The following is a 12,381-nucleotide window of genomic DNA, read 5'->3' on the forward strand; positions in this document are numbered from 1 at the left end:
AAAATACTTTTGATATTCAAGTTGTGGAGTTTCAACATTTCCCATTTGAGTTGCATTTTTAAGACAAAAGGATGTGTGGGAACTAACTGTCAGAAGAAAGTTTGGGTCTGGAGAAGGATCCAGATCCAAAATGTCATCTGTCCATTCCCTCTGCAGATGCTGCCTGATCCACTGACTTCCTCCAGCACTTTGTGTTTTGGCTAGTTTGGATCTTATGTGCATAATTAACATGCATTATTCTCAATTCATAGACAATTGGAAATAATGTGATGTACACTCAGATGGGGTCAGGAGTATTTCTCAGTTCAAAGACACTGTAATTAAGCAATCGTTTTAATGTAAAGAAGTTTTTTTTAATCCATCGATGCTGTAACTAAAGGCTGTGGCGGCGGCAGCGACCACCCGCGGAGTTTGAACCGGCCCGTTTGCGGAGCACGGTTGGGCCGCGGGATTTACCATCACCCGGTGGGGTCACAACATCTGGAGCCTGGATCGTCTCGGCGCAGAGGGAGAACAAAGAGGGAAGAGACAGAGACTTTAAGATTTTGCCTTCCATCACAGTGAGGAGGTGTTTGGTGAAATCACTGTGGTGGATGTTAAATTTGTGTTGATTGTGTGTTTTTGTCATTTTTTGTTATATGTATGACTGCAGGGAAACGAAATTTCGTTCAAACCTAAAGGTCTGAATGACAATAAAGGAATCTAATCTAATCTAATTTAATCAAGTGGATTTGATCTGCAACATTAATGCTTGACATTTAAAAGAATCTCTGCAGCTCAGATTTGCTGTTTCATGTGTACTTTATCACAAAGAAAGATTAATGCAAGGTGAACATGGAATTTTTGATTTTCCAAATAGGTGCTTATTTGGACAGATTGGAGCGTTGCCATGAAGTGAGAAATCAGAGATGGATTTTACCTGCAGTTCAATATAAAACACAAACAAAAATATGTATTATGCCATATGCATATTCTGAATGTTGCATGTAGAATCTCTATTTGCAAAAATAAAACTATTACTGTTAAACTAATATAAAATAAACTCTAATGGAATCTGGGCTAATTATTTTGTTTTATTTAATTCACAGGATTTTTTCCAAATAGACCAAAGTCACTAAAAGTTATTATCAACCCCTATAGTCACAAAAAAGAAGCTAAACAAGTCTACCATGAACATGTTGCACCTCTTTTCAAGCTGGCTGATATCAGAACAGACATTACCAGTAAGTAAGTCAGATTTATATTTGAATATTGGATGTTTAAGTTTTGTTTTGGCAAATGGAACAATTTATTATCTTTTTGGTTAAATGCAACATTGCAACTCCAGCTTGTTTGAATAATTATCGACTGGTGCCCTCACCTCGGTAGTCATGAAATGCTTCGAGAGGCTGATCAAGAACCACATCTGTGCTTTCCTCCCTCGCACCATGGACCCTCTGCAGTTCGCATATCGTCTGTAATGGCAGATTTTTCATATCTTTCAGGTAATTAGCACCCTAGCCGCTAATTGGAGGAGAATGGATAAGGGGAATATCTTCGGTACGCATGCAAGCTGCCTCAGAGACCTTCAGAGCTTCACCATTCATAAAGCTTCAGCACACAGTCTTTTGATGAATATTTTCTTTATTGTAGATATAAAACAGTAAGATACATCCAAGGTTTCCGACTTGTTACGGCAATCTTCTTCGAACTCCAGCTCATTACATCAGGTATTAGAAAGCTCCTCGTGTCTCTGTAACAATGACGTGCCTTGATATGCTCGACATGGTCGAAGGATTAACCTTCTCCATCGTCTCTCCAAAACGAATCTAAAAACTAAATTTCTGCGCAAGCAATTAAGCTGCAAACACGCCCAAAGACACGTCATAAATCCCACCCACATTATAACGGGCAGTCTAAAATTTAAAGGCACATGCCATCCACAATGACATGCAAAACAGGCCAAATGGCCACTACATCGTCCGAACAGATCCACGGATGATGCGGTCTCCCAGGTTCTGCACACCATCCTCTCTCACCTTGACAGCCAGAAGGGGGGCTATGTGAGGATGCTGTTCATTGATTTCAGTACAGCTTTCAATACCATAGTCCCCATCATACTTGCTGAGAAGCTGCTGGAACTGGGGCTGAACACTGCCCTGTGTGCCTGGGTCCTGGACTTTCTCACCGCCATGCCCCAGGTGGTCAAGATGGGGAGACATACCTCCAACCCCCTCACCCTGAACACAGGATCCCCCCAGGGTTGCGTCTTAGCCCCCTACTGTACTCCCTGTACACACATCACTGTGTGGCCAGGTTCAGCTCCAACTCCATCATCAAGTTTGCTGATGACACTGGAGGTGGGCCTGATCTCCAATAACGATGAGAAGGCCTACCGGGAAGAGGTGGCTGACCTGGCACTCTTGTGTCAGGACAACAGCCTCCTCTTGAATGTCACAAAAACTAAGGAGCTGATTGTGGACTTTAGGAAGGCTCAACATCCGAGGACGTACACGCCACTGGAGATAATTGGGACTACTGTGGATAGGGTGAGCAGCTTCAAATACCTGGGAGTCCACATCACAGAGGATCTGACAAGGACAACACACACTGTCGCATTGGTGAGTAAGGCAAGGTAGCACCTTTACCACCTCAGGCAGCTGAGGAAATTCAGTCTCTCTGATGATCCTTCAGTGCTTCTACTCTGGGGCTGTGGAAAGCATCTTGTCCGGTAACATCTCAATCTGGTTTGGGAACTGCTCTGCCCAGGACAGGAAGGTTCTGCATAGTTCGGCCAAACGCACTATGGGAACTACATTCACCCCTCAGCAGGATCCTATACACCAGGAGGTGCAGATCCAGAGCCAGCAACATAATGAAGGACCCCTACCACCCCAGCAACGGACTGTTCCAGCTGCTACGGTCAGGCAAACGCCTCCGCTGTCACGCTGTGAAAACAGAGAGGATGAGACGGAGTTTCTTCCAACAGGCCATCAGGACTGTGAACTCTTATCTCACCAGGGACTAATTTACTATTGTGTTGTGTCTTTTTTTCCCCGAAAATGTAAATACTGGTTCTGTTCTATTCTGTTCTGTTGTTCTGTTGTTTTTGTACAATCCGCAGACATTGCCACTTTCATTTCACTGCACATCTTGTATGTATATGTGACAAATACAGTTGACTTGACATGACAAACTGAATGGATTGCATATGTTTGTGACATTGAATTCAAATTGGATTTATATATTTCTTGATTTAAAAAATACACATAAGGACTTCTGGTGGCGCCATGGAGCACTAAGGCGCGGCATTGAGCTCCTCTCCCGCAAAAATTACAAAAAAGCCGTTTTAAAGTCAGTACCGATTTTTTTTTAAAAAACTCACCGGAGCTGCTTGGTGTCGTGTAAAGGTGACATCATCAGAAGGTGACGTGAAAATCGGGGAGATTAACGGTAAAAATCGGGAGTTTTAAATGAGCAAAGAAAAAGGCTCAAGGGCACCTAAGAAAAACACTATTAGTCTTCAGCTCGAGAAAGTATTGGATACTCTGCAAACGACAGAAGAAGGCTCAGAAGAAGAAGAATCTTACAGCCAAGGGTCTCTGCTTGAAATGGCGACAAAAGGAGACAAGAAGGAGAAGGAGGTAAAACAAATGCTTTTAGAAATGACTGCTACAATCAATATTACACTGGAAAAGATGCAGAGATGGAGTCTCATATGGAGAGTAATAAGCAGAATATGGAGACTAATATGGAGAGAATTTCTCAAAAATTGATAATACTTGCAGTGAGTTAAAAGAACTGAAGAAGCATTATAAGGAATTTGATAAAAAATTAAAGTCAGAGTGTGTTACAATCGAAAATGATTATAACAAGAAATTTAAAGATGTGAAGGATGATATCGGAAAACTGGATGAAATAATGAAAGGGATGGAGAATGAGATAAAAGAGATGGTCAAGGAAATAAGGAGTTTGAAAAAATCACAGAAAACTGAAGAGGAAAAACATGGAAGAATGACTGACAAATGTCTGGACTTAGAGGAGGAGGAGGCGCTGTCCTGAACGGCTGCCTGTCCTGCAGCTGTCTGTTTTTTTTCCCCCTTTTTTAAAAATTATTTTTAGTGCGTTGAGTGTGTAGTCAGGGGGCCTAATCTTTTTTATGTGTGGGGGGTGGTGGGGGGGAAGGGGGAAACTGCTTTTCGAGTCCCTACCTGGTCGGAGGGGTTGCCTTCCTCCGAGCAGCCACTTCGACCTGTCCTTGCGGCCTACCAGCGGGTCCTGGAGCGACGTTTCCTTGAGGGGACCTGGCCAGAACATCGGCTTTGGCGGCGGCGCAGCGCTGGAGCGCTGTTGCGGAGCGGGCGATGCCTTTCCTGGGTCGCCGCGCTGGAACTCCAGTATGCTGGGACCGCCGATGGGAACATTGTGGAGCCGCGGTTCTGTGGAGCGGCCAGCTGCGGCGCTGAACTTTACATCCCGGAGCCTGGGATCTCTTGCTGAGATCGCCAGTGTGCGGAGCTCTGTCCGGCGCGGTCTGTCGGCTTGGAAGCTGCGGTCTCCGGTGGGAGGGCGGCCGTTCCTGGCACCCCAAGCCGCTGGGGGTTCTCCCGACGTCGGAGCACCATCACTCGGCGAGAACATCGGGCGCCGTGGCGGCGACTGTGGAGGCCTCAATAGGCCCGACTTTGGGTGGACAAGAGGATGGGGACTGGACTTTGTGCCTTCCCCCACAGTGGGAACCACTGTGGGGGGATGTTTTTGTGTTGAACTTCTTTTTGAATGCTATGTTGTATTTTTATTAGTGTGCTGCAAGGACATCAGAATTTCCCCTGAATAAGGGGATTAATAAAGTTTAATCTAATCTAGAGGCGAGATCTCGAAGACAAAATCTGAGGATTCTCGGAGTGGAAGAAGGACGAGAGGGACATGAATCTCAAGCATGTACTTTCGTTACTGATTTACTCAAAGATGTCTTTGAACTGTCGGAAGAACCAAGAATAGACGTCGCTCACCGAGTTGGGCGTGTTGCAAGAGGAACAAATTATTCAAGACAGATAATTATGAAATTCCGTGATATCTCTTCAGTGGAATTTATATTGAGAAGGATTACCCATGGGAAGAAGCTGACATACCGTGGGGATAATATTCGAATTTTCCGTGATTACCCACCTGAGGTAGTCCGGAGAATGAAATTGTTCACACCGGCAAGACACACTCTGAAGGATGTTCCTGGAGTTAGATATGGGATCGTTTTTCCTGGAAGTATGAAGGTGTCTTATAACGGCACTGAACGCTCATTTACAGATCCCGGAAAAACTTTAAAGTATGCAGAGGATATCGTAAAGAAAACATCGGGGGAAGCTGTCGACAAGGAAGCAGATTGAACGTTTTAATTCTTATGATAGAGTTTTGAACTGGTTAAAATTGCGGAGCTTTCCAGACAATTATAAAGCTTATCTCTCCGGAATGTGTTATTCTGAGAGTGCTGGCCATATTTCACCTTGAACGAAAAGCTCAAAGTTTAACGCCTTGGTACTTGCTTGTATGGTAGTTAACCCCTTGGTACCTGCTTGTATGGTGTTGGTACCTGCTTGTATGGTAGTTAAAGAATGGGATATTATGTAAGAATCCTGGGTGGATATATATGGTAAAGTTTAGATTAGATTAAGATTAGATAAATTGGAAAGACATATACACTTATATAATCGTGTATATGTTGTGTTTTATATTTGTTTTTTTACTTCTTATGTCTTTTCCTGATGTCTTTCGGCTTTCACTGATGCTGGTTTGATAAATTCATATAAGAAAAGACAAAATATGAAACGGTCTGTAACTTTTTATGAGGCTCTACCAAGGGGGAGGAGCTCAATGTATAACAACATCACGGAGGTCTATAAATTATTTGCCATCATCGATGGCTATTCGTCTTTAAGGTATCTTTTCTTAGATACCTTAATAGCACTTTTTTTTTAAGGACAATCAAGATTTTTATTTGAGGGGGTCGCTCAATGAGGGGGAGACTGATTCAGGGAGAGACAGGTTGATGGACAGACTGCAGGGGGAGACTGTCTAGGTGAGGGAGCAGGTGTTGCCGGGTTGGGGCCTGTGGTCAGGAGGAGGTGGGCCGGTGAATCTGTCACCATAGCCGTCTGCGTGCTCCAGCTGCGGCCGCCGGTCACACATGGGGCACAGGTGGTTGCGGAGCTGTGACTAGCGCATCCATACGATGAATTTTCAGCGCTCACCGCCGGCAATGGGCAGCGCCCCGTGGCAGTGCTGTCCACGATGTAGCAGGCCGTAACCTGGCCGGTGTGTTACCTCCACACTCTCACCCCCACTCATGGCATCCTGCCGCATGCCTCCAAAGTACAGGTTGCCGTCACTGAAATCCTTCCCCAGGGACAGGTTGAGGGTGACCTCTGCGTTGTCATAGTTGACCCCCTCAACTAGTCTCCCCCTTGCACACTTTCCATGAATGACTGACCCCCCCCCCACCCTGCCTCCTGTGTGATCGCCCAGTGCCTCTTCTCTCGGCTCCCAGACTCCGGTCCTGCCCAGAGTCACTGCCACCACACCTGGCCGTCACACCTGGCCCCTTCACCACACCTGGCCCCGTCACCACACCTGGCCCCATCATCACACCTGGCCCTGTCAACACACCTGGCCCCGTCAACACACCTGGCCCCGTTAACACACCTGGCCCCGCCACTACACCTGGCCCTGTCACACCTGGCCCTGTCACCACACCTGGCCCCGTCACCATCAACGCTGCAAGAAGTGCCATCCATGCTCAAAGACTCAGAACATCTTCCATTTCTGTATTGAAATGAATATTCCTTCCTAAAAGCTTAAAAAAAAAAAAAAAAAATTTTATTTGTTTTTTTTGTTTTAATTAATTGTATATCACATTTTTTCTTTCTTTTTTTAAGGCACTTTACAAGAAGGAGATGCAATATAAATCTAATAACTTGGGATGACCACCCAACTCCCAGAATTCTGAGGTATTTGGTTGCACCATATGATTCAGGAATACTATCTTGATTTACAATGCAAGACGATAGACAAATAAAGAATGGAGGAATTACATTCTGTAGTTGGAATATAAGGGGTGCCAACGAACCAATTAAGAGAGGTAAAATTTTTGCCCAACTAAAATCTTTGAAAAGCGACATAATGTTTTTGAAGGAAACGCACATGAAACAACAAACACAAATGAGATTAAAGGCGAAGTGGATAGGCCAAACATACTACTCCTCACTTCTAAATCTAGAGGTACGGCTATTCTTATTCGAAAAGGTATACCTTTTAAATTAAAGAATACTATATCAGATAAAGAGGGAAGGTATATTATAGTTTCGGGAGAAATTTATGCAACCCCACTAACTATGATAAATATTTACGCTCCGAATTTTATCAACCCCCAATTTTTTGATAAAATTATAGATATAATATCAGAGTTTAATTACCAAAATGTGATAATAGGGGGGGACTTCAACTGTGTTTTAGATTCATATCTAGATAAATCAGCAAAACAAAGGAGGAGTAATATAAAATCTAAGACTAGTGAACTACTAAATACATATATAAAAAATACTAATATAATAGACTAGACCAAGTGCAGACCCGTTGGGTCTGTTCCCCCAACGTGCGGTTGTGAGGGGGGAGGCGGCATGCAGCGTCACACACACTAACTATCCCCACCCCCCCCCCCAACTCACGCTAATTACCCCCCTTGATATTATATTAATATTATTAATTTGCTCCTTTTACCCCATAACCACCCTATCTACTCACATAGCCCCACACTTGCAGTCACATCTAGAGAGGGGAGGGGAGGGGGGGGGGGGGGGGGGTGGGGGTGGGGTAGAGAGTGAGGGCAGATAGAGAAGGGGCAGAGACAGAAACAGAGACACAGAGAGAGGGGCAAGAGGGATAGGGGGGTGGAGAGGAGGAGAAGAGGGAGGGTGGGTGAGGGGGTAAAGGTGGGGGAGGAGAGAGAGGGTGAGAGTGAGGGAGAGAGAGGGAGTGCTGAGGGGGGTGAGATGAGGGGAGGGGGGTTTAGGGGAGGGACGGTGGGGGAGGGGATGGAGGGGAGGAGGGGGAGAAAAAGAGGGGAGAGAGAGAGAGAGGGGGGGAGGAGAGGGGGGGGAGGGGAGGAGAGGGAGGGAGGTGGGTGGGGAGGAGGGGGAGGGGGGAGGAGAGGGAGGGGGAGATGGGGGAGATGAGGGAGGGGGGAGAGGAGAGGGGGGGAGAGAGGAGAGGGGGGGAGAGAGGAGAGGGGGGGGAGAGGGGGGGGGAGAGGAGAGGGTGGGGGGAGAGAAAGAGAGAGGGATAGGGAGAGAGAGAGAGGAGGGGAGGGAGGGAGAGGGGAGGGGAGGGAGAGAGAGGAGGGGAGAGAGAGAGAGAGAGAGAATGACTTTTTACTTCAACCCAAACCCAAACAACCATTTGCAGGCAGTGCTTTTTTACCTCAAACTAACCATATTTTCATTTTCAAACCAAATTAAGGGTACTCACAGTGCTGTAGACATTTGTTCCGTGTCATTCAGAGCTCTGGTTGAGGCACACCACTTGCAGAGACTGATTGAGGCACACCACTTGCAGAGACTGATTGAGGCACACCACTTCCTGGTTTTATAGTCACTCCCCCTCCCTCCAGCAGGGGCAGCAGAGAGAATGGGGAATTTTGTAAAAACATTAATATCTCTGTCATATTTCATCGACGGGAAAAATCCTCGGCACACATGCGGCGGAGGGGGGCTCTGAGCGAGGTGGCCAAAAATGACGGCCGTAGGTGGCGGCGTTCTCTCGGAAATCGCAGCACAGATCGGGAAAAGCGGTCAAGAACTGAGTTTTAGTAATATAGATAAGATATAAGATAAGATAGATTACTGGGCAGTGCATATTAAGAATATAATTTATTGGCTGGATAGTTCTACCCAACAGACAGAATGGATAAAAATGGAGAAAGAGGATTGTCATCCTTGTAATATAGGAACGATCCTCTTCTCCCCGAAAAAACTGAATAACACAATATATAAGAAGAACCCAATTATATATGGTACAATAAGTATTTGGAAACAAATAAAATTATCTTTAAAATTAAGAAATTTATAATTCTTAATGCCAATAGCGAATAACCCTTTATTTAAACCATCTCTTATTGATAAAACATATAACCAATGGGAAAGTCTCGGAAAAGTTTTTTTGGCCTTCCATCACAGCAATGTGATGGATGTTTATGTAAAATATGTTGTGTCTTGGGTCTATTTGTTTGTAATGTATGGCTGCAGAAACGGCATTTCGTTTGGACCTCAAGGGGTCCAAATGACAATAAATTGAATTGAATTAAATTGAATTAGAAGGATCGGGGATATGTACGAAATGGGAAACCTACTATCATTCCAACAATTACAATTAAAATTTAAACTGAAAAACAACCAATATTTTAAATATCTTCAGATTTGCGATTTCATGAAAAAATATATACAAGGATATCAAAAAATAACTCCTGAATTATTGGAAGAAGCAATGAATATTGAAGCTGACTCACAAAAATTAATATCATATTTATATAATAGTGTTCTAAATATAGACCTACCATCGACAGAGGTACTTAGAGAAGAGTGGGAACGGGAACTAATGATAAAAATTACGAAGGTTACATGGGAAAAGTACTTGATATATATTCACAAATGTTCGATTAATGTAAGACATAATCTAATTCAATTTAAAACTTTACATAGATTATATTATTCAAAAACAAGATTGAACAAATTTTATCCAAATATATCCCCCATTTGTGATAAATGTCTATCCCAAAACGCAACTATAACACACTCCTTAGTTTCCTGCATAAAACATTATAGATTTGGGAGTGATATTTTCGAAATATTTACAAAATTATTCAAGATAAGAATGGAACCTAATACTGAAATGATTATATTTGGAGTAATGGAAGATGGGAATAAATTGAACACATCTCAAAATTTATTTTTTAACTATGGTTTAATAATAGCAAAAAAATTAATACTTAAATTTTGGAAAAATACATCAATACCAACGCTTAAAATGTGGATTGCAAGTATGTTGGACACCGCACATCTTGAGGAAATGCGATTCCTCCTAATGGATAAATCAGACCAATTCATAACGAGTTGGTCTCTATTTGTCGTCTTTTTGGAATCATATGGTGCAACACAATTGTAAAAACTAACTGTTTCAGGACTGGACGAGGGTTGGTCAAGATTATAAACAATGATCTCCTTACCCTTTTAAAAAAAAAAAATTGTTTATGTCTTATTCTCTTTTTTCTATTTTCTTTTTCTCAACTTTCTTCACTCATTCGTCTTTTTTCATTTTCTTCACACACTATATATCTCACGCCTTTCTATCCTTTACTATCTAATTTATTTTTCTTATTCTAATCTTTCTTTAATATAACAAAAAAAATAAGAAGCTGTACATAAAATGTATTATGAAAATATATATTAGGCACTTTGGTGCCATATGATTGTACTTACATAAAAAAATAATTTAAAAAAATACACATAAAAATGTTTAACACACTCAAAACTGTGGGATATGCGTTTTCTGTTAATTCACGACATCTAGCAGTCTAGTTGCAAAATGCACAAATGTATGAGGCACAGTTAACTCAACATAAGGTTTATTCTCTTCATTCAAGGGATCATCTCAGTTGTGTCTCTGTATCTTTCTATAAACGTTGTTAGTCTTATGAGAGTCCTTAAAGGAATAACGGCTTTAAACAACAACTATAGTGTGACACATTTTTTAATAAAAAGGATCAATCTGAATTTACATGTATAAAATGTTGACAGATTTAAGCATTTTAATTTGTTCACTCCCTGTAATCTTCAAAATAACGATGAGCTACCTGCACTATGCCTGTGTATTATCCTTGCGTTGCTGGAGCATGATCATTCATCAACAATATCACAGGTCATTTCCACTTCACCAATTTGGCACACAGTTAAGTAATTTCTTTGCATCTCTCAGTCCAGGGTGCTATGGTCACTGCTATTGCATACTAGGAATAAGTGGTCAATGTGAACTTCATGGACCTATGCCAATTTCCCCAAATAAATCTGACTTCCTTACACCGTAGTTAACGGATATGATATAGTTGGGATTACGGAGACATGGCTCCAGGGTGCCCAAGGCTGGGAGCTCAATATGCAGGGGTACTCAATATTCAGGAAGGATAGACAGAAAGGAAGAGGAGGTGGGGTGGCATTGCTGGTTAAAGAGGAGATTAATGCAATAGCAAGGAGAGACATTAGTTTGGATGCTGTAGAATCTAAGGGTAGAACTGTGAAATAGCCAAGGACAAAAAACGCTTGTTGGAGTTGTATACAGACAACTAAACAGCAGTAGGGAGGTTGGGGATAGCATCAAACAGGAAATTAGGGATGCGCGTAGCAAAAGTGCAGCAGTTATCATGGGTGACTTTAATCTACATATAGATTGGGCCAACCAAATTGATAACAACGTTGAGGAGGAGGATTTCCTGGAATGTATACGGGATGGTTTTCTAAGCCAATATATAGAGGAACCAAGGAGAGGACAGGCCATCCTCAACTGGGTATTATGTAATGAGGAAGGATTAGTTAGCAATCTTGTTTGAATGACAATAAAAGGAATTCTATTCTATTCTATTCTATTCTACTCTATTGTTGTGCAAAGCCCCTTGGGCAACAGTGACCATAATATGGTGGAATTCTGCATTAAGATGGAGAGTGACACGGTTAATTCAGAGACTAGGGTCCTGAACTTAAAGACAGGTGACTTTGGCGGTAGGAGACGGGAATTGGCTAAGATAGACTGGCAAATGGTACTTAAAGGATTGACGATGGAGATGCAATGGGAAAGATTTAAAGATCCAAAGACGGATGAACTACAATAATTGTTCCTCCCTGTGTGGCGAAAAAATAAAATGGAGAAGGCGACTCAACCGTGGCTAACAAGGGAAATTAAGGACAGTGTTAAATCCAAGGAAGAGGCATATAAATTGGCCAGAGGAAGCAGCAAACCGGAGGACTGGGATAACTATAGAATACAACGGGAGGACAAAGGGGATAATTAAAAGGAGAAAAATAGGGCATGAAAGAAAGCTTGCAGAGAATATAAAAACTGACTGTAAAAGCTTCTTTAGATATGTGAAGAGGAAAAGATTAGTGAAGATAAATGTAGGTCCCTTACAGTCTGAAACAGGTGAATTTATAATGGGAAACAAGGACATGGCAGACCACTTAAATGAGTACTTTGTTTGTGACTTTCTTAGTGAAGACAGAATCAATCTCCCAGAAATTCTAGGGGACCAAGGATCTAGTGGGAGGGAGGAACTGAAGTGAATCCACATTAGTCAGGAAATGGTGTTAG

General features: G+C 42.6%; 1 protein-coding gene across 2 annotated transcripts in view; it reads left to right on the top strand.

Moving 5' to 3' along the window:
- cerkl (ceramide kinase like) overlaps nucleotides 1-12,381 on the top strand; it is a 113,094-nt gene that overhangs the window by 55,856 nt on the left and 44,857 nt on the right. For both annotated transcript variants that reach the window (XM_033023832.1, XM_033023831.1), the window contains exon 3: nucleotides 1,089-1,223. In XM_033023832.1, coding sequence (XP_032879723.1) covers nucleotides 1,089-1,223 — 135 coding nt within the window. The remainder of the gene's footprint in view (nucleotides 1-1,088; nucleotides 1,224-12,381) is intronic.

Source organism: Amblyraja radiata, chromosome 7 (assembly GCF_010909765.2).
Source record: "Amblyraja radiata isolate CabotCenter1 chromosome 7, sAmbRad1.1.pri, whole genome shotgun sequence".
In the NCBI taxonomy this organism is placed as follows: Eukaryota; Metazoa; Chordata; class Chondrichthyes; order Rajiformes; family Rajidae; genus Amblyraja; species Amblyraja radiata.